This window comes from Diplodia seriata, assembly GCF_021436955.1.
Source record: "Diplodia seriata strain FDS-637 chromosome Unknown scaffold_3, whole genome shotgun sequence".
In the NCBI taxonomy this organism is placed as follows: domain Eukaryota; kingdom Fungi; phylum Ascomycota; class Dothideomycetes; order Botryosphaeriales; family Botryosphaeriaceae; genus Diplodia; species Diplodia seriata.
The window spans coordinates 2,782,411-2,808,813 of NW_027117310.1; the positions used below are offsets into that span (position 1 = coordinate 2,782,411).

At 55.8% G+C, this 26,403-nt stretch overlaps 3 protein-coding genes and 1 non-coding gene across 4 annotated transcripts; 2 read left to right on the forward strand and 2 right to left on the reverse strand.

The window, feature by feature from the left end:
* Positions 1-4,708: 4,708 nt before the first annotated feature.
* Positions 4,709-6,975, reverse strand: SLS55_003545 (uncharacterized protein; the record flags this gene model as incomplete). The annotated part of the gene is made up of 2 exons (XM_066775018.1): positions 4,709-6,733; positions 6,787-6,975. The coding sequence occupies 2 exons, from the start codon at positions 6,973-6,975 to the stop codon at positions 4,709-4,711; spliced, it is 2,214 nt and encodes a 737-aa protein (XP_066635137.1).
* Positions 6,976-8,699: 1,724 nt separating this feature from the next.
* TUP1 (general transcription repressor) lies at positions 8,700-11,135 on the forward strand (the record flags this gene model as incomplete). The annotated part of the gene is made up of 8 exons (XM_066775019.1): positions 8,700-8,823; positions 9,075-9,156; positions 9,209-9,278; positions 9,706-9,720; positions 9,867-10,265; positions 10,317-10,787; positions 10,843-10,975; positions 11,044-11,135. 8 exons carry the CDS (start codon positions 8,700-8,702, stop codon positions 11,133-11,135), a joined length of 1,386 nt encoding a protein of 461 aa, XP_066635138.1.
* Positions 11,136-16,839: 5,704 nt separating this feature from the next.
* SLS55_003547 (uncharacterized protein) lies at positions 16,840-17,903 on the reverse strand (the record flags this gene model as incomplete). Its single annotated transcript, XM_066775020.1, has 3 exons — positions 16,840-17,056; positions 17,387-17,571; positions 17,637-17,903. The coding sequence occupies 3 exons, from the start codon at positions 17,901-17,903 to the stop codon at positions 16,840-16,842; spliced, it is 669 nt and encodes a 222-aa protein (XP_066635139.1).
* A 777-nt stretch (positions 17,904-18,680) lies between these two features.
* SLS55_003548 lies at positions 18,681-18,785 on the forward strand. The gene has a single exon. It is a non-coding gene; the product is annotated as a tRNA-Met (tRNA).
* The last annotated feature ends 7,618 nt before the right edge of the window (positions 18,786-26,403 follow it).

Here is a 26,403-nt window from a genome sequence, read left to right on the forward strand (position 1 = left end):
ATTGTTGCTATCTGCCCTGGACGTTTTGGAGTGGCAAAAATTGGCGCAAAGTCTTTTACGGTGCGGCGTGGTTCAGAGTCGCGAGCATCTAGAGCGCTTTTACGTCTTGATTCGACTCACCCTCTTGTTCTTTTTCCTTATGGTTTCATGGGTTCGCTGTTGGCTTGTTGTTTTCTTTGGGTGGAAATCTGCTACGGAGCTGGGGACCAGGGCTATGGATGGGAACTCGGGCGTACGCGCGCGAGCTTCACTATCAGGAAAGGGAAGACTGGACCACTGCACACAGCAGTAGCGTCGTCCTCTCGGCGGGCGGGTTTGAGGGTAGGAATGTATCATAGCTGCGGAAGAGCTATATCTCATTTTCCCCATTAGTCAATGAGCAAATACAAAAACAAATGTCTATAAGACCAGTCCCGCCGCTCGCATCACCGTGCATGTTGCTGGTTTCATGTAGTCCTTGTCGAGGATGAGCTGTCGTTGCTTCCTGTTTGTTGTGGCCTGCAGAGCGCCGTCTTGGGCGCTGCGGCATGCATGAGCTCTGAAGCGCGACTAGTCAGGCGCTGGGCCCGCGAACCCGTCCTCTGGGAATGGAGAGCGGATAACTGAATCAGAGAGAAACCGGAAAACGGTGCCCAGTCTAGTTTTTGTCTTTGGGTTGTTTCCAACCGGTCTGCCACAGGTCTTTCTCCTTCCGCAACAACTGCCCAGCTACCTGCTGAATCCGAAGCCCCATACATTTGACCGCGTATGTATGTACATTCACCGTTGAGGTGGTGCAACACCACAGGCTTGCTTTTCTTCCCGGGTAAGCTCGGCTCTCTGGGCCGTAGTATCCCCCCTTCCCACCTTCGAGCCATTCATGTGTGTAGTACGGGGAAGTTGGATCGGATGATGGGAACAGACAAGAGCCGAGCAGAGGTGTGGTCAAAAGAGGAAAGCAAAGGCTTTTTTGCACGTGGAAAGTATATTGCGTAGCACTCGTTCGCGATGTGCACGTGGCCAAAGGTTACTTCTGACAAGCGCCCCCGATGAGATGGCGTGCATGGCATGAGGCGAACGGAGGGATAAAGGCAAAAAGGTTCACGTCAGCCCGACTCCGTTCCATGTTTCTCCGTGGCGGGTAGCAACGGGGAAATGCACAGATAGGAAAAGAGAGAGAGACAGACAAGATGACTGATTGAGGCGCGGCGCCGACAGCTCACTCGCATACCCGCCGCCGAAGATGTCGCGGGTGGCTGGGGCGAGCACATCCTGGGGATCCCCGGGACGGAGGCGGCGGAAGGGGCTGCTGAGTGGTGCCAAGGACATATTTCAGGGTTTCGTGGTGGCCCGGGGGCTGGCGATGGTGAAACCACCCCAACATGGACCCTGTTGGTGTGCCTTGAAAGCGCTGTGACCAACCAGGCGGATGCGGCTGGTGGTTTCGAACTTGGGCCAGAACAACCCCTCCCCACCAGATTCCGGTGGGAGATGATCGATCTCACCACGGCCCTTTTCTCTCTGGATCGCGGAGAATCCATCCCGTGAATGAGGCAGCCAGAGTTGCGATGGGGAGCCTTGCCGGCGTATAGGTACCCACTGCGGGCTGCTCGGCGCAGCTTTGGCTTCGTTCTCCTCGTTGTTTGAGGTGGTGGGACTTGGCGACGCCGCTGCGCGCTTACGAGGAATCCCGGCAAGGCGCTTGGGTTTGCTGGGCGCTTGCGAAAGTGCGGAGCGGCAGAAGCTTATCGTGACAGGTCAGCGAGATGGATTGGCTGCCTTGATTGGATAGCTGTATGGTGACCAATCTGCGCGCGGAGAGGGCACTACAAACGGCAATTGGGTGTGAGCTGCGGGCCAAGTCAGCTGTGGCTAAGGCAGAGTTCAATATCCTAAGCCAGTGTTGTTGCGTGGTATCAACAAGTGACGTTATACAGTGAACCAAGTGACACGTCAGGAGACGAGCGAACTCAGTTGATCTTGAAACAACACGCCTGCCAGTAACTTACCATTGAACGATACCATCAGTGGATCTGAAATGCGGCTTGAGGATGTGTATGATCAAGGACTACGGTGTGGCTGTCTTCTACTTCTGCAGCGCCACCCGACATGGGTATGTTCCGAAATTTGAGATTTACACGTGAAGCAGAGCCCAACCAAATGATCAGCTGGCAGGTTTGCATGAGTGGTTAAATACGCGTAGGCAGAGCAAAATCTGCTAGCCTGGTAGACTTATTTGTCAGTAACCATTGTATACCGCGGATACTCGGGAAAAATGAATTCTTGCCGCAGCTTGCGGCCCGACCACCGTGTGTGAGGTTGCATTAGTCGATCCGAGACAGGAAGTGTGCTGGAACATGTTCGTCCACGGCAGTCGACATTCCGTGGCCTTGTAGCACTGTGGATCCGCTGTGATTTGCAATCCTGCTTCTATACAGCGTGCCTCGTATATGCTCCAGGTTCGGCGAACCTCTGGGAGCATAGGTCGACGTTGCCTTGACTCGCGGGGCAGGTGTTTGAGGAGGCTGTGGAGAAAGAGTGGGCCCATTTTGCGGCGTCCGACCTTGGTGTGATACTTTCACCGCCGGAGGCTATGGCAACCTTGGGCTCATAAGATTCCAGAACTATGTTATTGACCCAAGGAACCCGACCAATGGAATGAAATACTTATATTACCTCTTAATTACCGAGAGACATGGAAGAGCCACATGGATCAATGAGACAGCGCCATTTCCCACCGTCTTGAGCCGTCACAAACGCGTAGCTGCAGTTGAACTGTGCCATCAGCTTTTGACTTGAGGGAGGTACAACAACAACCCCAAAAAAAAAAAAAAGAAAGGGGCAACTACTACCATGTCAAGGATTGAGTGTTGGGCGTAGACGTAACGAAAAGATGTCCGTGAGTTCAGCCTCGCACCTCAGCCTTCCTCATCACTGGCGAGTATGACAGGCTGTAGGTGGAAAGGAGCAGAGGTCCAAGCGCCCAGGGAGATTCGTACTACCCAGATCTCAGGGTTAAGATTGAGCTAAGCTAAAGTAAGGTTCTTATAGATAGTACTACTAAGTGTGCATCTCTATGTTCTCGCTTCCTTGACGCCGTTGCATGTGACTTTGTACTCTGTACCCTTTCACTAACACCTGCAGCGAGGCGCGCAGTGTCACATGCAAAGAAAACCCCAATCCAAACAAGTAGTCTCTCATCAAGCTAGTCTGTCCTGAAAACGGCATTATTATTGCTCACCCAAGAGAAATATGCCCCGCAGGAAACTACTCAGGCCGCGACTAGTACCACTCGCTTCGACGTTTCAGCATCCACGGTCGCCTGAGCGGCCATGCAAGGGACGCAGCAGCTAATATCTTGCAAACGGCTTTCGCGACGTCCGGCTGATGTAGGGCGGAACCCCGTACACGTGGAGGCATGACGTTCCCGCCTTCTCTGCAATACTATATAAATTGAATTCTCTTTACCTCCGCTTATCGGATTGACACCATCGGTCGTACACTTAGCTTCACATCTACTGCCCAATCCTGGAGGTACTGCACAATGGCTGCCCAACAAGATACCCACAGGGATGCGATGCAGCAGGACGTGGAAAAAAGCCCAGCAGACATGAGCAACCAGGCAAAGGGCCACGAAGCCAGTACGGGCAACTCAAGTATGCAGCATCCAAGGGGCTTTCCTGCACAGGGCATTTGCCGCTCTACCCTCCTCTACTCTCCTGCTGACCCGCACATGCGCAGGCATGGGCGGAGGGCCGAAGCAGAACTCGTTGCTCGGCGGCGAAGATGCGCTCTATGGAAGGCAGGCGGATGAAGAGATCAAAAGACCTGCGGGTGCTCGGACGGGCGGGTATGAGCTCCTCTTCTTTCCCCCCAACCCAACGCCCTACTCCGGTAGTTGCGCATCTTACATGAGTTTTGGAAGGGTCGGTGGCTAACTTGTTATGCTTAAAGACTGAATCAAGTCTAGGGGCCATACTTGGGCATATCTCTTTGAGGATGTAGACGTTGGTCGGTATCTCGAGGGGTGTCGTTGAAATTACAGCAGGCACAACCAATCTTCGGGTCAAGGGTCTAAATCTCGGCTACCATCTTTCAATCCTGCCGTCCCGCAATGAAGGGAACAAGCTAATGGCGCTACTTTCTGGCTCACCAAAGAATCAGAAGGATATCCATATGTTGCTCTTGTCGCGTTCTTCTTTCTGTTTTATCAAATCAGGAAATATTGTGAGTGGAGTTCCGTGGACGATCATTGCCCAGACTGCCTTGAAGGTAAAATTCCGGGTTGGCGAGATGATTTAGTGTCAGTATATCAAGGCGTAAGAATCAGTCATATTGGGCAGAAGAGCCTACATGTGAAGTGCAGGCTTGGAAGATGTAGGGATCGTGTGAGTGTTAATTTGATATGTATATATGATATCTGACCTTTTTACCCATGGAGCTTGACTTTCTTTTGCTTGTCAAGAAGGAAAACAACAAGAACCGAATGTAGATCAGGTGAGTTGGAGAAACGTACCGAGACTGATATATCCGTCTAGGGATCTCGACGTGTTCTATTGATGTTCCCAATCTGATACTGAGATCTCCCAGTCAATGAGCCGAGAAGGGTGACGAATCCAAGTCTTACCAAACGCAAGAACCATTACTCCCCGCCGAGCTCCGTAAGATCCGAAACCCAAAAATCGTCCAGATCATCGCTTCATAATCACATACGGACCAAAACAGCCGCTCAGCCCTTCAGCTCCAGTTCCTTCTTCCTCGGCAGCCTCGTCTCGCCCTCTACGTACGGCAGCCCAGCCTCCTCTCTCGCCATGTCGTTAATCCACTTCGAATCGGGCAAAAGCTTCTTTCCCTTGGCCAAGCTGTCCGCCATGTACAGCCACGCCAACGCGTTGCCAACGGTGCTTACCTCGTCGCTGACATGCTTGGCGGCATACACAGACATGTTCTGGTACAGCTCGTTGTCCGAGAAGAGCTGGTACAAATGCTTCGCAACTGCTTTGTAGTCGCTCGGCTCGACGAGGAAGCCCGACTTCTTGTCCTCCACCTGCAGCGGGATGCCGCCAGCCTTGGTCGCGATAATGGGGATGCCCTTGTGCACGGCCTCGGAGACCTTGACCTCGAAGCCCTCACGTGTGGACAGCTGAAGGGCAACTTTGGCGTTGGACATGAGAGCGTTGAGCTGCTGGTCACTGGGCCCGAGGCGCATGACGACGATATCCTCGGCAATGTCGCTGAACTTTCCCTCCAGGAGAGAGAGAGTCTGGTCCAGGATCATAGAGCCATCCGGATCGTCGACGGCACCGTGGCCGGCGATGACGAGCTGAGGCGTCTTCTGCCGTGGCCAGTCTTTGAGGTAGCTTCGGCGGAGTTCGGCATAGGAATCGAGCACGTCCGGGATACCCTTGGCTGGGTCGAAGCGGGCGATCTGGACAATGTACTGACGGTGAGGGAAGTCCAGGCGGTTCATGCGCTGGCGGTACGCTTCGGTGCTTAGTTCGTGGAAGTAGTATTCGGTCACGAACTGGTTCATATCCTTGTTGAGACCATCGAGCCAGTCGGTAGTGGCAGGCAGGTAGCCAACTTTCTTGAAGTCAACGTTCTTGGGGACGAAGTCGCGCACGGGATGGCTGATGAAGAGGTCGGCCTGCTTGACGTGGTTCCAGACCCAATCCCAAACCTCTGCTGTGGGTGTGCCCGGCTGATCCGCAAGATCTGAGCGAACCTGGATGTGGCTCCGGAAGATGACTGGACGATCTGGATCCACCTTCTTGGAGATCGCGACCAAAGACGGCATCTGCGGGTCATCCACGATGATGACATCAGCGCCGCCCTGAGAGCGTGGCGCGAGCGGACTTCCCGCTTTCAGCCAAAACCGGTCTGCATTTCCCTGGCACCACTCATCAAGAGTCTCCTTCATGTCATCGGTGAGACGCTCCGTGGGATTAGCGACTCCCTGAAGTATGTTGTGGTTTGTCTTGGTGATACGGAAGACCTCGGGCTTTGGCTTCGGCACGTACCAACGAACATCGACACCGACAAGGCGGAAGAACCGGATAAGCGCATGACGCATGAGGGCAACCCCGCCGCCTTGGGGCGTGCTGTTGAAGAAAGCGATCTTTGTCTTGTTCGTCTTGATCGAGTTCACGTACTTCATGGTGGCATCCCACGTCCTCTTTCCGACGGTCTCCGGGTACTGATCCAAACGAGTGATCTGGGCATGGCCCATGGAATCAACTTCGACCATGTTCTTGTAGCCAACCTGGACTCTTGGTTGCAGGTTGGGCCCGAAGAACATCAATGACTTCCTGGCCATGGAGTCTGCTTCTTCGTCGATGGTGACTACCTCGGCAGGCTCCCCATTGGGGTTTTCCAATCCATGTTCGAACACCAATGGAACTATGTCCAGCTCCCACCAAAGGCGCGAGGGTAGTTGCGGGCTTAGGCTGACCAGGGTCTTGGTGATTCCGGCGCCTACGAACTTGTAATGATGCTCCTTCTGGTATTCGAGGACTTTCGAGAGGAAGAAGTCTGTCAACACCTTCTCGCGGTCTTCCTCTGCCAACGGTAGGGCGGGAGTGTGAGAGCGGGATGGATACGGCGAGTTACCATTGCTCGAGGTACCATTGTCGCGCTTGTCGTCGCCGAGGACCCAGACAGCGAAGTCAATGCTGTAAGTTCCATCGTGAGAAGCGATACCAATCTCAATCAAGCCCTGGTGATCCTGTCTCGCCGAAAGACCCAGGTAGAGAGTCTGGTACGGTCAGTGGGGAGCCGCTACGAAAGGGCAGTTGCGGCCCAGCTTACATTGAGAGCAACTCCATAGTCCCCCTTCTCTTGAGCTTTCTCAAGCCTCGCGAGGTGCTTGGTGGCACCTTTGGCCTCGAACTGGTGCCGAGTCTTCGTACGCGCATGGGCGGCGGTACCACCGGCCCAGGTCGCGCGGCGGCTGTGCTGCCGGTTGGCAGCGTCGCTTGGGCGAAGGGTGTCAGACATTGAAGCAAGGAAACCTTGAAGAGTGAGCTTGTGTGCGGAGGGCTGTGGTCGAACGTGAGCGCGGCCTTATAAGGGCGAGAGACACGTGAAGCAATGCACCAGACGCAGGCCGCTCCGCGGGACTGGGCGGATGGCGAGCAGCGCGTGACGGGGCGGCACGCAGTGCAGGCAAGACAGGGCAAGTGAGAGCGTGGCATTATCGCTACTGGCTCGTTTACTCGAGGCGCGAGAGAAGGTGCACAAACAAAGCGAAGTCACGATGACGTCGACTGATGCGTTCCTGGGGAAGGACTCCGGGACCCCTTGGGTCATCGCGATCGCAGCCGGGATCCCTGCGGAACCTGCGGAGGAAAGTCACAGTAGTGGGCCTCCAGCTGTGGGTAGCACAGCTCGCCCCGCGCGGATACGGTACTCGGAGACAGGCGTGCGGCGCAGTACCTAGGTCATCAGGAGATCTCAGCCTGCGGCGGGCCGGGGGAGTAAGCTTGAGGCGGAAGCCCAGCAGGCACCGGTCTGTCGCCACTCATCTCCAGGTGCAGTCTACAGTGCGGTGAGCTTTGCAGGTGCAGCTGCTGTGAAGCCATCTCACGCATTCGTCGGCAGGCGACCGTGCGGCGAGACGCGTCTAGGGTCGTAGTGGCGGGACCACTGTCGCGGGGCGCCCGTGTCTCAGTGCCGTTGGATGGGATTTCCGGGCGAGCTCTAGTGAGGAGCGCGCGTGTTTGCGTGCGGAGAGGCGGTTCGGGTTCCGCAGCGAATGGAGTAGTGTGTGCCCACCGAGCCACATACCTCATGCCCCACGCGATGGTCAACCGCCAGGGTTCCGCGCCGCTCCAGAGCACCGCCGGGCGCAGTGATGCTATCCAGCGTTGGTGGACCACTGCTGGTCCACCAGCACCAGCAGCCCTCATCACAGTTTAGGGCCCAGTCGTCCGCAAAGACACTGCACACCATCATCCACCCGGTTGAGGCGCTGCAGGCTCGCCCTGGAGCGCACCTGTTCGGAAACGCCTGCCGGCAAACGCAGCCGAAACGTACGGCTGGGCGATGCTCTGTTTTGCGAAACGGGTCGGTGGTGACGATGCGCACGGCTCGTGGGCGGCCGGGGAATTTCGACTGCAGAAGTGTCGGAACTGGCCTGGGCTGAGCGCGGCGGAGCGGACTGGGCTCGGCGGCGTTGGGCTTGTCCTTCGGGACTTCGGCCAGGCAGGCTTGGCGCTGCCCACGGGAGTGCTAGCCGCATCAGGTGTAGCGGGCCTGGCCTGGGACCCACCTAGCACGACCGCTGCAAGTGCCCCGGGCGGCGGGCGCTACCTTCTCCCGCCTGCCTCCAGCCTCTGCGCTTTGCTGGCCAGCGTGTGTCGTCTCCTCTCCCCGAATCCGCCCACGCATCCAGCGACGCCAACTCCACGCACTCCTCCATCCAACCCCCATCCGACCACCACTTCACCGGCCTCCCCGACGCGTCTGCCTGCCCTGCGCCAGTCGCCGCACCGTTTACCGACGAGCTCGCAGCTCGCAGAGATCAGCCTTGCGCCGCGACTGTGCTGAAATCTCCGCCCGCCGGTCGAGCCTTGCACCACGCGCAGACCCCGAGCTTCTCGCACCGTGCTGTCGCGTCATTGGCCTTGCGCCCGCATTCCGTCCCTACTCTAGTCCGACAGATCGCCCGAATCGCATAGCTGCCTGGACGAGAGGCGCGTATCGCCAAATCCACCAGCATCATGTACAACGCTCATCGCGGCATGGTGCCGGGCGCGCAGCCCAACCGCCTGCAGGAGCTTCTTGACCAGGTCCGCCAGGAGTTTGAGAATGAGGCGGGCCGCGCCGGCGAGATGGAGCGCCAACGTGAGTCTGCTCAAGCTCCCTTTCGCTGCACAACATGCATATGTCTTCCGTTCGATCGCCGACGCGTCCTCGCGCTTGCGAGCATGTCTCTGTTTGGCGCTAGATGCCATCATACCTGCTCCCGGCTCTGAGATGCGCTCTGCTTCCTCCCTCTCGCAGTATAGACGCGTTGCAATATCTCCCCGCCGCCAGTTTGGGCTGCAGCCACGACACCCACGCGTTGTGGACCGATGCTAACTTCATTCGCAAAGTCGCTACCCAGTTGCAGGAGATGGATCTCGTTCGCACCAAGATTTATCAATTGGAGCAGGCGCAAATCGCCATGAAGGCAAAGTACGTTGTGGCATGATCTCTCGCGCATCGTTCCCACTAACGTTTCTTATAGGTACGAGGAGGAGCTTCAACGCCTGCAGCGGCAGCTCGATGCCGCCGGGGGACCGTCCCACTCCTCCCACGTCAGTGGCTCTCAGCATGGTGGCCCTGCTCAGCCCCCACCCGCAATTGGGCACGGTCAAGGCACTTTGTTTGGCGGGATAATGGCAGGAGCAGGAGGACAGGGAGGGCCAGGCCTGGCTCCTCCTCCGCAGGAGTCGCAACAGACTCAAGGTCTTCCTCACGGCGCGCCTCAGGGTCCTCCAGGCCTCAATCCTCCCCCGGGTCCGCCGCAGCACCCGTTCGGTGGGTACCAACCTGGTCCTAGTGGCGTCAACGGTAGGCAGATCCCTCCGAATCCATACGCGGATGGCCGTGAGAACCCCGTTCGATTTGCATCCTTCGGACTTTCAAGCGGCTGGCAATTGCCTCGCCTTGGACGCGCGAGCTCCTGTTTCCCAGACGATTTGCGCCGCTCTTGAAGGCTCTTCTACTGACTCTACGTCACAGGCTACGGTCCTCAGGGTGCGCCGCAGCCCACCGCCTCGCCTGGACCTGGAAAGCCCAGGCCCGCTCGTGGTCCTCCTGGTCCCCCCACTCCTCAACAAAACTCGGCCGCGCCCTACCCCGGATCTCCTCAGGTCCCACGCCCCACCCCCCCTCCCAGCCAGCTTCATGAGCCGCCGAATGCCCTTGCTGCCTCAACCCCAAACGTTGGCAACACGCTCGCTGAGCTGGACCCCGATCATGTGGACGAGAGATTCAAGAGGGAAGGCGGAGATTGGTTCGCCATTTTCAACCCCCGTGTCCGCCGTGTCCTTGATGTCAACTTGGTCCACACCCTGCCGCACCAGAGTGTTGTATGCTGCGTCCGCTTCAGCGCTGACGGCCGCTTCGTCGCTACCGGGTGCAACCGCTCTGCCCAGATCTTCGATGTCCAGAGTGGCGCGCTACGTGCTCACCTTCAAGATTCATCTCTTGGAGAGGATGGCGATCTTTACATTCGCAGCGTTTGCTTCAGCCCTGACGGCAAGTACCTCGCTACGGGTGCCGAGGATAAAATCATCAGGGTATGCTGAGAGAGCCGCATTGTTGCTGGAACGCAGACTAACCGCGTTTAGGTTTGGGACATTGAGACTCGTTCAATCAGGCACCAGTTCGCCGGCCACGACCAGGACATCTACTCTCTTGATTTCGCCCGGAACGGCCGTCTCATCGCTTCCGGAAGTGGTGACCGTACTGTTCGTCTCTGGGATATCAGCACCAACCAGCAGGTGCTCCAGCTTTCGATCGAGGATGGTGTCACAACAGTCGCCATTTCCCCCGACAACCGCTTCGTTGCTGCTGGCTCTCTTGACAAGAGCGTTCGCGTTTGGGATACGAGCAGTGGCTACCTCGTTGAGCGTCTGGAGGGTGATGTCGGCCACAAGGACAGCGTTTACTCGGTCGCGTTCGCGCCAAACGGCAAGGACCTCGTCAGTGGTTCCCTGGACAAGACCATCAAGATGTGGGAGCTGTCGACGCCGCCGCGCAACATTCCAGGCTCTGCGCCGAAGGGCGGCAAGTGCATCAAGACTTTCGAGGGCCACAAGGTAAGCATGCCATGAACACATGGGCGTTAGGAAAGCTTTGCTAACAGGTGCTTAGGACTTCGTCCTCAGTGTTGCCTTGACCCCGGATGGCGCTTGGGTCCTTTCTGGTTCCAAGGACAGGGGCGTGCAGTTCTGGGACCCTGTCACCGGTGTCGCTCAGCTCATGCTCCAGGGTCACAAGAACTCTGGTATGTCGCACGAGATCCCTAATTGCCCAGTTTCAGATGGAGTGCTTGCTAAAGCTTGCCGCAAACAGTTATTTCGGTTGCACCCAGCCCCATGGGCAATTTGTTCGCCACGGGCAGCGGCGACATGCGCGCAAGAATCTGGAGGTACGTACGAACATAGACGTTGTCGTTTGGCTGCGTAGACCGCAGCGGCGTGTATTTGATTGGCTACTGTGGCACAAGGCCAACAGCTGTTAATTTGGTTGATCTCTGCGCGCAATGAGATTCTGGATGGGCTGCGCAGTGGCTTGCCTTAGTCTAGTCACTAGACGATCTTCACGCATGACATCCCTACATCGCATCGCGTCAGCAAGCCATTGGGGAGTGCCGCTGCGCCTCAGATTGCACAAGGTCATGCGCGCGCGCCGCCCCGCCCCGCGCCGTACCACGCAGCAACATTCCCCTACTCGCCAATAATGCCCGATTCACCCGGCCTGTGACGCCAGCTAATGAGTCTTCTTGCTTGCAGTTACGACACTTATCGCGGGCCGCAGTAAGCGATGCCGGCCGCCGCCACAAGCAATGTCTTGTTTTTTCCCGCCCAAGATATTCCCCCGCCGACGCCGACTCCCACGAAAGAAAGGAGGAATCAAGATGTCACCCCCGACTGTGCGTCCGGTGGCTTGCGTTTGACGACAGGAAGCCAAGGCAGGAGTGCTGGGGTCGCACCGGCATTAGCTTGACGACTCCCGGTCTCACGGCCTCCCTGTCTAATCGTCGCTCGCCGTTGGAGGGTGGATGGAAGGGAGCCCGCGTTGGCTGCTGTAACTTCTTGTCATTTCTCTTGTTCTTCCCTTGTGCTCTTTTTTCCCTCCTTGGCCACGTGATGAGTGGAATCCCGGAGGCATGTGTGCGAAACGATATTACTACTGCTGCTTCCATGCCCTTCCCAAAACAAGATTCGAGTCTCGTCTTCGTCCTGTTTTTTGGTTGAACGATATGTTTACCCCCCTTGTTCGCTTGCCAGGGGACTGCGGAGAAAGGAGTGATGAGTTACTGGTGGGGTCGGGTGGACAAAAAGGATGCTTCTTTTGTTTCTCGTTCCATAGTTAGGGAGAAGGCAAGGGTTGTTTTCCCCCGTCTTCTTGCGTGCTGTGTGCATGTGCGCGTGTGGCTTGTGGCGTGTGAGATACATAGCGCGGGCATATGCGGTGTCCGTGTCAACGTTTGTCGTGCGTCACCCCGGTTCCTTTTCCTTCGTACTCCCAGGCCTAATTTAGCGTCCTCCGCCGTCGGTCTAATACAGAGATTTTATCCAGTGGCTTTGTGAGGACAGTTGAGGGGGAGTCATTTGAGAAGTATCTTATACTATGGTCTTCGCTTTGCCATACATCACACACCGCTTCTCTTTCACACCACGTGCGTCGACGTCTACCTCCGTGTCTCTTCCTGCCTGAAAATGTGCCACGATACGTCCACGTACCTCTTTCCTTTCCTTGCATGCAGGCTTACATGGCGCCGCCTATTCTGCAGCCATCCTCCTTCCCAAGATGGCGGGATCTTCTTCTTCCCCTTTACTGGCGGCATCGCTTTGACGCATACCTGGCACGACATGATAAGGGTGATTGGTGGGGTAGTTTGACGAATCCCCGACGCATAAGCTTTATGAACGAGCGTGGTATGTGTTGTCCTGAGGGGTTTTGTTTGTCATCTCTTATCGCTTCAACACGTTGCGGGTTCACTTCAGTCACATGATACCAAGAATCCGGAGATCCCGTTCGGTAGTGTATGTAGTAAATTGTATTGGTTTAGTATCAAAATGCCCTCGTCATCGCCGGCCTCCAGAGTAGAACATCTACAGGGTGGGGCCCAAAAACGAGTGAGAAGGGACAGTGAAGTGATCTAAAGGGAAAGAATCAAGGAAAAGTTGCCCGGGCGCTGTGTATGCCGGTCTTGGGTCTTGCATCCTTGCGCCATGCAAGATAGCCAAGAGGCGGATTGGGATTCGGCACGCATCGTGCAGGCACCGCAAGCTTGTGAATATGCTTGGCTTCGTTTAGGGATCTTGAGAAGTTAGCAAGCAGATATTGGATAAGCGAAAGGAACACGGAGGCCGTGGAACTCACTTTGCCCATCACAGCAGCAGCAGAGGGCTTTCAAGCAACTTTCGGCTCCGTCCATGTTTGTTTAGTGAGCTTGTTGTTTGAGATTTAGTGGGAGTCGTGTTGAGGCTAGCTTCGTGTAGTGGATGCAGCGCAGTAGTTGGTGTTTGGTGTGGAGGATGAAAGGTGCGAGGATGGGGAGCTTATATAGCTGGTAGGGTTTGCGGAAGCAGGTCACCTTGTGAAGGAAACGACAAGCGGGGCAAACATGTGCCCCGCGCCCAAAGGAAGCAAGATTTTCATACAAATGTGGCCAGATTCCACATCAGCTTCTCCGTTGCAGATCTGACACTACTGGTGCAGGCGTCCCCGCATGCGATGCACTTCACGCTAAAGTGAGCATCAGTCATGCGGTGAAGTGACGCACTTGATCTTGCGGTCATGTTTCAGTAAAGGAGAAAGGCTCTCAGGAGGCTGTTTGAGCTTGCAAAGCATGTGATAAGCCTCAATGATGCTGTGTATCGGGCCAGCCGACCCACTATTTGGCATGCCCCATCCTCACGCGCACCTTTCACGTCTTCCATGGCCGCTGCCTTTGAATTGACTGCTCAATGACAAATGATACCCGGAAACCCCGCTCGGGACACCACTCGCCTCGGCTATGAGGATTGTGCCGCGCTGCAGGACTTCGTCACCACATGTGCTTGACTTGTACGGCAATCCTGTGGGCCCGCTCGACACCCGTAGCCGATGGACGATCCACGCTGACGGCACCGGGAATATGCACACTTGGCTTCCCCCAACGCTCGTTGGCTTCCGCAACCAACATGAGTGCTGCGCCGAGGCTCGAGGTTGATTTGTTTTCTTACCCCTTTGAATGCCATATCGGCCCCCAAGAACTTCAGCATACCAGACCTCGGCGTTAACGGCTCCGATGGATCCTAGCACCGGCCGAAAGTTGCTTTCAGCAGCTTCATCGGCATGATCGAACTCCGCAAAGCTCTCGCTCTCACGCGAGCAACGTTCAACGGCCTGACCTAACGACAGGCATCCGCATACCTCCGGCAGCGCCTTTAGTCTCAATCGACGATCCCGTACACAAGCCCCGGGCATTCAACAAGCACAGTTAATACGGGATCGACCACATCTCACAGGTCAGAGCGCCGCATGACTGGCCATTGCACAACGGCCAGTGATCCGGAGACCGTTGCGCCTCTGCCGTAGCACGACCGAGATCGTTTACACCGCGGCGTAGATTTTGGAGAACCAAGGGTCGGGCTTTTCGGACACAACTCAGGCTATTCACGCTGGGAGAGGGAAACACTAGCGATCAATTCCACTGGCGGTCATTGCGTCGTGGACAACTGGGCGTAGCGGGGCTAGCGGCACGGAGGCGTTGCGGAAGGTCGGTGCGGAGAGATATGGGCGTTGATATGGAGTATCATTCGGCCTGGAAAGGGCATGGTAGGTGTGATTGTGGCTCGGGATGCTGGGCTGGAGATTCCAAAGACAAACGGGGGGTGGCGGTGGTTTTGGAGAGGCCATTCCGCTTCTCCCTTCAAGCCCACGCCTACCACGCAACACAACCACCAGTACGGGGAAATTAGTACAGCTGATTGACAAACTTTTCCATATCTAAAGGCCATTTTATGCTCAACATTAGGTCGGTCGAAGATCAGAAGAGACCAAGCCTACACATTCAGCGTTTTCGGAGGCGGTATGGGGTGTATGATTTTAAGTACATATATCATGTTTGTCAAGTTGATTGTCACGTACGACTATAGGTCGCAGAAAATAGGGCTTCGAGTCAGCTTGCATTTCCTCACCGTTGAAGTGGAAGCGCCTGTCAGCATGGCAGTCGACAGCCGGTCCGCAGCTTGTTAATTTGCAGTCATAACCCATGTTGCCCGCAGTTTCTTCCACGTACGACCATAGGTCGCAGAATATAGGGCTTCCCGTCCGCTCAGCCGTACTCAAGCTGCGAACCGGCCGATTAGTACTCAAGTGGGTGACCATTGGGGAATCCCGGCTGTTGTACGTTTTGATTTTTTACATGTCGGGCCTTTGTTTTTTTTTTTTTTTTTGAGGACCGTCTGTGCAGTCTCGCTAACGACCACGCTAGTGACTCAAGTGGACCTGTAGTCTCTCTGGAGGATGACGGGAGCGACGACTCGACATTGTATGTACATACGTGGAAAGGTAGAACTTCGGTCCGGTATTCGAGAGTATGCTCAGAAAGGAAAGTCCTCATGTATTTACGTAGAAACAAATGTTGTTAATTTTATACATCAATGGAGGGATTACGAAAGCAGCCAACCCAATATATACATCAAAAACCAACGAAGAGCGAGAGCATGCCGAACGGGTCAAAGAGACAGGTATAAGATAGCGGATGTATGACTGGAAAACGATGCACTCTTTCAGGGTACATGGTTGATTTTGACCGTAATCTATCTACTCCCGCTGAAGACACTACACGAACTGCAACCCTGCATCTTCACACGAGGACTACGGTTTTGAAAGTGGGATTGCAGGACTCCCACCGAGCCAACAGAATCTCTCCGATACCAACGCGGTATGCCACTTGTCCTTGCCAACCTACAAACATCACATTCAAAAGCGGATGGATCAAGAGGTTTCCCATCGCTGTCAAAGTACGTGGGCGGAGGATGTTCCAGTCCATCGGGACTTGTAGACTGTGGAAATGGCTTAGAATCCTCCATGGGGCAAATTAATCAGTTGGATTTATTGAACTGCATAAGTGGAATTTCTGACCTCTTCTTGCACAAGTGCACCTCGTTGTACCTTTTCATTACGCTGTCCACGAAGTCCAGGTAACTGTAGGATACTGACAGGGCAAGGGATGTAAAGGAACCCTCACAAGCCCCTGATTCAGCCATTTTGATATGCGACATGCCAAAGTCTTTGGGTAGCCAACATGTACCAACGCAAATATCCCTGTTGTCAATAATGGAAGAATTCGACGTAGCGGTGGTTATTGGAGGGCACATTGAAAAGGTTCAGTTCTGCGACTGACGTCCGTACCAGCAGCACTTTGAACTTGACGGCGAGTGGAGGTGTCTCGGTGTCTGGAGTCAGAAAGGAATGAATGCCATTGGCGCTTTCCCAAAAGTCATTGTAGGTGCGCCACTTCTCACGGGGCGCCTTGTAGCTGTTCTCCCAAGCTCGCGGGGCAAGGGTGTCTCGATACAGCCTCGCCATGCAGCAAGCATGTATTGACGAGGCTCGGCGGAACGTTGCTGGGGAAAGCCATCGGGTCGCGTCAGAGAGGGCTTACAGCCGCAATCCAACAGCTCATCCACATTCCAGTTCCCCGATGAATCATCGGTGGGTGATATGATCCTCAGATGGCCCAGGTCATCTTGAAGAGCCCATCGAGCTACTGAACCTACCATGCGGAGGGAATCAAGCCAGTTATAAAACACAAACCCTTCCCATGAAGCCCAAGTCTAAGAGGCAAGAAGTCCTCGTGGTCAAGTGTGGCTGAGCGTGCACATCCCAGTTGCCCTTGCCATAAGAGTGCTTGGTCAAAGACCCTCTCGCGAAGACCACAGATACTCTCATCCAAGTTCGAGTACAGGCTCTTGGGACTTGTGAGTCAAGAATCATTCTTCCTAGATGGAGAAATCTTGAAGTCCTGCCAGGTTACATTTCTCCTTCACTTGAATCCGACTCATCTTGCCGCATGCTTTGCATCTGCTGCGGCGACATCGCTATTCATGCACAGCCGTAACGTTGGATTCGTTTCTGCCCGTCCTTACCCTACCGCTCTTCACATGACTTCTGCGACTTCAATGACGGCAACATATCCCTGCTGCTCGCGAGATCCGTGCCGTTCGAGCCAGCTTCCGACTCCGGCGGCCGGGAGGAACCGTCATTGCCGCGCAGTCTCGCCCGTAGCAGCTCCACGAACCGCGCGTCCACGACACCGAAATGGAAGCCTTCCGGAACGAAGATGCGGTCCTCGGTGATGACGATCCTGCGCTCCTTCCCCTCCCCCCGCTCCTCCACATCAAGCTCCTCCCTCACACGCTTCTCGTCCCCCCGTCCCCCACTCTCAACATCCTCTTCTTCCCCGTCCCGCGGCGCGGCCCTCTTCCGACCAACGTCCTCCGCCGTCCACCAATAAACCGGATACTGCCGCTGCAAGTTATTCGTCACCAGCGCCACGCCCACCATCAGCACCGAGCCCAGCAAGACCAGCGGCACGAACATCCAACCTAACGCGCCGACAGTCGGGTCCGTGGCGGCGAGGATGGCGGTCGCGCCGCCAGGCGGGTAGACGGTGTTGGTCATGGTCATGGCCCACGACGCGCAGCCGCAGCACAGGGGGCCCGCCAGCCAGCGGTACGCGTCGAAGTCGTCGTCCAGCAGCATGAAGAGTTTGGCGACGCACACGCCGGTGAGGGCGGCGAGCGTGTTGCCGACGACGGCGTTGCGCGGTTGCGCGAGCGGGGTGGCGATGACGTTGTAGTTGAGGACTGCGGCCGCGCCCTGGAATCAGGGGGTTTTAGTGGGCGGCGGTTTCAGGTGGGGGGATATGATCGGATCGGGCGTACCAGACTGGCGACTATGACGGGCGGATTGTATTTTGCTATGCCGGGCCCGAACTTGTAGACGGCCGTCACGACGGTGAGACCGCAAAAGGCGCCGACTAGGGCCCATGTTGCCTGGATGATGTTGCCAATCGGCGGTGCCGGCTTCTCTCTGTACCCCAGGAAGCGCGAGAGAGGCTTGGGTAGCCGGTTAATGCGGTTGCGGGGTACGAATCTGTTGAGGTACTGGTCGATGTCGAAGTGAACGTCCTTGGCGGCGGGGAGTTTCATCTTGCTGTCAATTGAAAGGACAGCAGGATAGAAAAGCAGGAGAGTTGGAAAGGAAAGGGCATGGAGAGAGGGAGACGGCGACAAGACGAAGTCAAAAGGAACCCCTGCCAACCTTGCGTGTCGCCATCGCTCTCAGCCAGACGACGTCAAAAGGGCCGGCCATCGAGAGTGCGGAGTAAAGGCGGGATCACCGCATGCTAGGAACCGAACAAGGCTCGAGACATATCCGTCGTAACCGTGCCTTGTGTACGCCCTCTCGCATGGAACGATGCGCCGAAGCAGGATTGGCAAATGGCGTGGACGCGGAATCGTCAACGTGACCTTCCTTCTTGAAGCCTGGTGCTTTTCCATAACGTAAGAAAATCGTGATCGAGAGGCCCGTTCTCAGCCGCTCTGTTTGCTTTCTCCGCGCAGCTGATGAACCTAGGAATGCGGGGAAATTTGGCGGCGGGTTGAGGCTCAGCTTCGTTGCAAAAATCGGCGTGTATAGAGGCGTTGGTGTTGACCTTTTGATGGAAGTCTGCGCAGTCTGAAGATAATGGGGCTCCACCGCTAGAGCAGGAAAGGGACGAGATAAGGAGCACAGGTCGTCCAATCATCGTTGCGCTTGTAGATAGTGCCACTGCGAGAGAGGGCTAATCGAGAAGTTTGCGTACTTCCGCGGAGATGTAGCGGCTTCAAAATAATTTTGGGTATATGTACGATATTGTTTGAGGCGTCTTTCACGACTAGGATGTCTCGGGCATCCTTACAGAGAAGATCTCAGGTCTTCATCCAGTCTCTGTGGTCTAGTCGGTTATGACGTCGGTCTCATATCAATGATATGACTTCTTCCCAGAAGAAGCGATCCGAAGGTCCGCAGTTCGATTCTGCGTAGGGACATTTCTTTTGCACTTTACGCAGCAAACTTTTTGCTCTGGTTCGGGTTCGGGCCGGAAGCGAGCAATTAGCGGGCTATCTTCTTTTTGAACTTGCGAGAGTTGCTGCCTATCGGCCTCGGCAAATGCAAGAAAACAGGATGTGATGCATGAAGAAGACGGTGTTATATTAACTGCCTGGTCTTTGGTGATTCAACCCATTTGTTGCTGTGGAGGCGTCCAGCAATTCACCCTCTTCCGATCATACCTCACCTTATTCGTGTGCGGAAACAAGCGCTAGCTGTTCCATTGAAAAAGTCTATGCTTGTGCAAGGTTCCCAGTCCTATACACACGTCCAAGCCCAGGGTCTTTGAGGAATAAACATGCAATGTATCTTCATACACCTCGCCATCTTCCTTGTCCTTGAGCCGCCAACGACAGGTTGTACAGGAGTTAATTACGAAAAATCCACCACCTGGGGAACTTATGGGAATATCTTCAATCCTCCTCAAGCGAGCCCCAATCTTCTTTGCGAAAGGCGCAGAGATGATGGTCTGGCTCGCACCCGTATCGAACAATGCTTTGGCAGTAAACCCGTGGCTAGAATCTTTGGCATACACCAGTAGCGTTCGATAGGCATCTTGCTGCTGACCATGGCCATGATGAGGTAGAAATGGAGCTGGTCCGGGGGCGTTGGGAGGGGGTCCGGCCGACCTGATTCGCCGTTGAATCTTCTGGAAATTGTCTTTTAACTTAGCTACCGAGTTAGCGCTAAGCGCCCCCAAGACGTAGACCTTGCGGTCGTGCTTCACTTGAAAAGTTTCGCCGTAATTTATGCGCGCGGATTTGGAGATGTCCTTGGTATGAGGCCGCACCGTGACTCGGAGTGAAGGGCTGCAGAGTGTTGTTTCTCCAGGCAGCGGAAACTGCTCTTTCCCACTCCATATGATGCCGTGTTGCCATTGGAACGGCTTGATATCTGGGCGAAGTGTCGCCTGATCTTCGTATGTCCTCACATTTCTAAAACTGTCAATCGATGGTGTTCTCACTACTTGAAGGATACTAACAGGCATCTGGAAGCATTCTCTCCTGCCTCGAGCACAACGTACTTGCGGAACACAGGGACATTGTTCGTGCGCCTCTCTCGAGACAATTTCATCGCCGCTTCTTTTTTGGTACGTTCATCGGCTTCATCATCATTGAGTTCCAACAGAATATACTGTTGAGTTTTAATTAATGGCTGATCAGGGGGCTGTGAGATACAGTACCTTTCCACATTCCCATTCGTTCCTCTCGATTCGCTTTATACCTAAAGAAACTTTAGTCGCTGCTGATAGATCTCACTGCGCATACCAAAAGGCCATACAAATGCAGTGCAAACATGCAAATAAGGGCAATTGATGAAACTTACAGCCTCTGTTAATTAATTCAAGAGAAGATACTGCACGAGTCTTGGGAGGCATAGTGGCGAGTGTGAACCAGGAGGCTGGTGGGGAGGGAGGTCGAAATTTTCGGGAGGCGCCGTTTGCCCCAAGGTGGCCGGAGAACTTTGCGGTGGTGGGTGTTGGCGTTGTGCTTTTCCTTTTGAGTACATTTCTGATTCCCCGGCCGCGAACCATTTTTATGTTGCGACGCAGAGCGTGGCGCAGAAGAGCACCCACTCCTCGTGACAACTGTCGCTATTTACGGTATCCGCATGGCCACCATACTTCATATTGCCTTTGTCCTTACTTCAAACCCTTTGCATTGGAAGGACTAAGTCCACGTAAAGCCTCGCTGTAACTCACATGCACATCCCTATATTCCCGGAATCTCCAAGTACACGCCCCCCCCCCCCTCTGATCATTCCCCTACCTTCCCCATGTCACGACTATTATCTCCTCCGCTACCACCTCTGACATCACTCTTGTCGGTTGCCACACAAAAGATCACATTCTCATCAGCAGCAGCCTACGCCTCCGCCGCGGAGCCTGTGGAGGGTATATCACTGCCACCACTTGGTGTGTTCGCTCATGGCTGTACGATGTGGGTGTGCTGGCGTCAAAGGTATTGCTTGGGGTGGTGTCACGACGAGGGTGAGTAGAGGGGCTTGTATGCGCGGGTTGCCGCTGGGTTTGCTGGGGTGGTCGATTGCGAGGGGACTGATACGGTCAGCTGGGATGTGAGCAAATTGCTGTCAGGGTCAGAGGCTTGACAATATGTGTTGCGTGTATTCTTTGTTAGTGGGTATGCCTGTTTTCCAATATCCGCGTGCCTGCGTACCGATGGTGGTTGAGCTTGCTTATGCATGCATGTCTTTGGAGAGCTTGTCGGCCAAAAGCCAACGCATGGGTGATGGTGATAATGTGAAGAGATCGCCTAAGAGTATATTTAGCTGTACAGGCCTTAGCTCTTTGAGCTAGGAGGCTCATTAGTTGGGCATTGCTGTCAATAAATTGAAGTGATGGTTGGACTTGAGTTGTTCGCGCAGTGTGGCCCGGAAATATGCGGAGTACTGGGATATTGTCAACACCTCTACCAACGAGACTTGAACCAAAATGTAGAAACTTGTAAGATCTATTGATGGGCACTGGCTTTTATGGGAAAGTACATCTGTCAGAAAATCGTGATACTCGATGGGTGGCTGAAGTGGGTGTTTGAGTAATACAAACTGAAAATGGAGAACGTTGTAAAGTCGAAATAAACACTTTGAATTCACGTCATCTGAGAAACTGCCACAAAGCACAGCGCATCGCACAATGAAACAGCACTACATAGTCTCACTAGGACGCTTCTGTGGACGACGTGCCGAAAGTCTGTTTCAACTTCTGAGGCGTCCAGGTGCAGCTTTGGAGAACTCCCCAAACACCGCCAGGAAGCATTGCATTGAACGCCCTGCCCGCGATCTTGATCACATAGCCTCGCGATCGCTATAATTCTGGCGACCTCGGCCGAGCAAATCTGGGAAGTCCCGGTGTCGGTGCACCGGTCACCAACGTCCGGAACTGCTTCCGCATCTGCAAAATTTCTTCAACAGAAAGTCCCGGCGCCAAAAAACGTACGATTCCGTCGGGCGAGAGAAGCATGTCAATGTCCGCATATCGGATTCTTGGACTGCAATTGTGACCGCGGTACGCGCTAAGAATTCACCATGCTACCTATCTCACGTCTCGCGGCCAGAGGAGTGTGGGCACAAAGGGGCAATACCGGACACGGACTTCCCCACCGACGGGCAGTTCGAGATCGATGTGCGGACCGTGGAGGTTCTGCAAGTGTCAGAGTTATTGGCACCGCGGCGGCTCCGCACATGCTGGGGAAAGGCCAGACCGTGGTCAGGATTAGTTAAATCTATGTCAGCAAGCGTGCCATGCTCCGAGTCTAGACCGAGGGCCTGGAGATTAGTGACTCGATGCTTGGTTGCTTGAATAAGACCCCTGTTGTAACAGTTGTGCCTTGGGGATCGGGGCCGCTCGTCCGGGCAACAAGGCGGCTTACGAGTACTGGAGATGCTGTGCGAGCAAAGTCGGTGGGCGGTGTTTCACAGGAGCGAGGTGCGGCGGCCAGAAAGACTGAATAGGCAGCAAGAGGACAGCCAGGGCGACGTTTGGCGTTATGGGCCGGCTCTGCTCCGTAGCGCACGAGGACTGCAGGTCGGGGGGAAGTGCGGGATCTACATCCAGAGATCGTAAGGCTGTGGGTAGCGCGGGCACCGATCCGCTAGCGGTAGCGGCGGGATTGCAGAGGACGGGATGGGCGATGAGGACTGCCGATTGTGGGTTGCATGGCCGGCGGGCAGCAGAGGCCTCAGGAGACTTCTAGACCCTGCGACTCGGTATGGCAAGTCGTCCGCTGACCAGGCCGGCGGCGAGCTCACATTTCACAAAGCGAGTCGGGGGATGAAGAACGGGTTCGGCAAGCCGGGGGCCGCTCATTTGGCAGGCCCGCAATTGTGGGTTGCTGGCGGGGGGAGGCGGAGGCCGGAGGACGGAGGACGGAGGACGGAGAACGGAGGAGAGGCCAGGCTCTCGTCCGGGCGATCAATGGCGGCGAGACGTGCCGATGGCTGTGCCTCGCAAGCTCATGCCGCATGCGTGGGAAGGAAGTCGGTGGGCGTGGATGCGGACCGACGGCGGGAGTGGGAAGGCAGGCACTAGGCCCGTCCCTTCTCTCGCCCAAAACTCCATTTACTTCACAACACGCACCACCCTACTCAATCGCCGGTTACACGCATCTCGCAGCGCATGATCGGTGGCCGCCGCCGCCAATCTAGCTCGTATCGCGAGTCGTCGCCCTCCACGCCTTCCGCTTGCGCGCCCGCCCGCAGCCTCAGCCACCTGGTGGTGATTCACCACAAAGGGACCTGTCTCATGCCGCGGCCAGATCTGCTCGCCTGCAGCGCCAGCATCCCCGGCCGCCGTCGTCATCGCCTCGTCTGTCGACGCTGACCTCTCCAGCTGGCATCTTCCGCGCCCCAGCCCTTTGGTGCCCGCGCCGCCCGTGCCCGTCGCTTCCTTCAACGCCCATGATGGTTTCAACCTCGCTCGCTTCACCCTAGCAAACAATCCGAGTGGCCAGATCTCAATCTATCCCGGCCTATATCACGCCCGTGAGTGGCCAGCCCTGCCCGCACCCCCCGCCGTCTGGCCACGCTTCCGACTTCCACCCGCCCGCCCTCCCGACGCCTCAACCCTCTTTCCGGATTCCGCCCACCTGTCCCACCGCGCCGGCGCCCTCATCTCACGAGCCCTGAGTGCGCCTGCTTGGCGATGGCCGCACCCTTCCACCTGCCAAGATGCACCCTTGGCCATCGCATGGCATACCCGTTGTTTTGGTGCTGAATGCGGCGCCAATCTGGCCACAATCGCAATCCCAAACAACTGGGGACGCGCCACACCCAAAGCCCCTGCAGCCTCCTTCTCGCCTCTCAAACTCGCCTGTTCTCGCCCCGACCGCCCGCCCGGATCGGCGCTTCGACCTCGACCGCCTCCTGCACATCCGTACTGACACGGCTACCGCCATCGGATCTCGGTCTTGTGCCAAAGTCAACCCGCCGTCGCACAAGGCATCCGCCTCTCAATCCGGCACCTTTCCCTCCGGCCCCTCGCCAATCACCATTCAAATGGCCAAGTCCCCTCTCGCAATGGACAACCCCCGGCTTGTTCTTCTTCTTCGGACCCCACAGACCACGCGACTCATCACGGCGGGGCACGCGATACTCAATGCCAATCCATCCGAGCAAGACAAGTGCCCCGTTGGCATTGCCCTCGCAATGGCATACGCCGTGACGCACGCGCGCAGCGCACGCACTCGGGCACGCGTCCCATTCCATCCACCCTTCACATTCACGCGCACCCCTGCATCAACCGCAGAAAGCGTTCCTGCCTGCATATTTCACCCTAACATCGATCTCGCATACGTTAGCTGCAGCAACCCCACGGCAAGCGAGACGAAGCGATCAACACATCTGGAGCATGATAATTTAGGTTCTCCTCCCGCGCCACGTCTTCCCATTCGTTGAGCCAAACTGCCGGGCCGATGGCCAATCCCTCGAATCGAGCTTGCACGCGGCGGCGCGGCTTGTCGGGACGAGGCTGAACCCTACATCTTTTGACGTCTTCGATTAGCTTCTATGCAGGGGAACCAATCGAGAGGTTTGCGCGCGGCTGGCGGAGCGCGGCCGACCCCGACGACGAGGCCGTGACGACACTTTGCCTACCCCTGACTCTTTTGCTCTGACGGCGCGCGCCCGTCTTCTCCTTGCGACGGGGAGCGAGCACCAGCGGAGCGGGAACTGGTGGCGGTGGAGGCGCGACGTAAGCAAACTCGTGCCTTGCTTACACGGAGGCTGCAAGACGCTCCCCGATGGACAAGAGAAGCATGGGCCGTGTTTGGCCATGATGGTTCGCGGAAGCGCGGAAGCTGCAACTACCAGTCTACCGCAAGCGCTGCGCCTGCTGGTGCATGGTGTGTGAGAAGCTTTCGCCGCGAGAAGTCTGGTGCTTGCAGCTGCAATGCACAGTTTTCGTGATTGCCCCTATTACCCGTCCGAACGGGTTTTCTCAGTCGTTCCTCAGGCGAGGAGGAGATGGAGGAAACAGCGCGTCGGGCGCGTCTAGACGCACTACCCATCGCCCTACGAAGACATGCTCGATGCTATCGGACCGCGAGTGGCAAATAGCGAAAAGGGGTGGCAGTGGTAGTCTTTGGGTATGAGCTTTTCAGCCATGCGCGCCGCCGTTCATCCTTCAGTAAGCGCGGGCAGCGTCATTCTCACAGGATCAAGATCTCTAACAAGAGCTGAAGAGTGATCGACATGATATTCGCAAGGTAGGTTACCGCAATTGTAAGACGGCGCTGGCTCCGTCTCTTTTCGTTCGTTGCCTTCCGCTCCGCCTCCCGCCTCACATTTACAAGCTGCTCGACGCGTCGACAATCCTTGACTCGTACGCGGAGACAGACGGCGGGACGCTGGTGCTTTGCCACAGCTTGCCGCGGTTGTTTGTTATTGAAAGAGGGGAATCGCGAGCTGTTCAGGTAAGGTACGGGACGGGGGGAGGCGCTGGCGGGCAACCAATGGGAATGCGCTGCGCCGACGTGCCGATCCCTGGTGTATGCCGATGAGCACTGACCCTTCAGATCTCTTACCTCGAAGGACCCTACTCCCCGCGAAAAATGCTCGAATGCGTCGACAAGAGGCCCGAGGGCAGTATACACGCACGAGAACCTGGAACGGACGGTGTTTGCCTTCCAGTGAGATGAGGTAGGTTGGTCATCTCATGCCTTGATCAGGCCAGCTCCGGGTGACTCTGGATGATCACTTTGGGTTCTTACTTGCAACGCCGGGTACCACGGTAGGACTGCGTTTAGATGGGAAATGGACGGACAAGATCGTAGGTGCCCGCCAAGTCAATGCTTCCGAGGGGCCCGGGAGCGTGGTGCAAAAGAGGTAGGTTCCTCGGTATGGAGGGGAGATGATGGTTTTTTCCCTCTCCGTGCCTGACGTTTTATTTACTTTTTGTTTTTTATCACTCGATCCATTATTCTATTGGTGTCTTTATTTGGTGAGACGAACCTGTTCCACTGCTTGCTTGCTTTGACAACGGCTTTCCTGCGGTGTGCGTACCCACGTTTTGAATGAGACACACGCACCGCCGCTCTTACGCGATGCCTATCTGTTAGGCGCCGCCGCCAGTATCATGGACCCGGCTTTTTCCCTGCGTCCAATGTGATACATATGTCGTGTGTGTGTGCATGTTGCGCAGCAGATGGGGTACCTGGCAGTCAACGGCACGTGCATTCCCTCGTCGTGGAATACCGTATGTTGTACACGGTTCGAGACGAAGCAAGGTAAGGTAAGATAGGGTAAGGCAAGGCAAGGCAAGGCAAGCAGTCAGGCTGACGAGATGGATGATGAGTGGGGAAAGTGGGTGTGGATGTGGGGGGGCAAAGGGCGAACGACAGGAAGAAGTGAACCCGAGATCGTTTGATGAGGCAGTAGTTGGGCGTGTGCCCGAAACAGGCAAGGGAAAGAGAACGAAAAGCGAACAACGTTGTGGGGGAACGGTGGGTCACAAGAGCTATTGTTTGAACAGTGCATCCGAACATACATAGCCGTGCGCTAACATCTACAATACGATCTTGGGTTGCAACGAGAAAAAAAAAA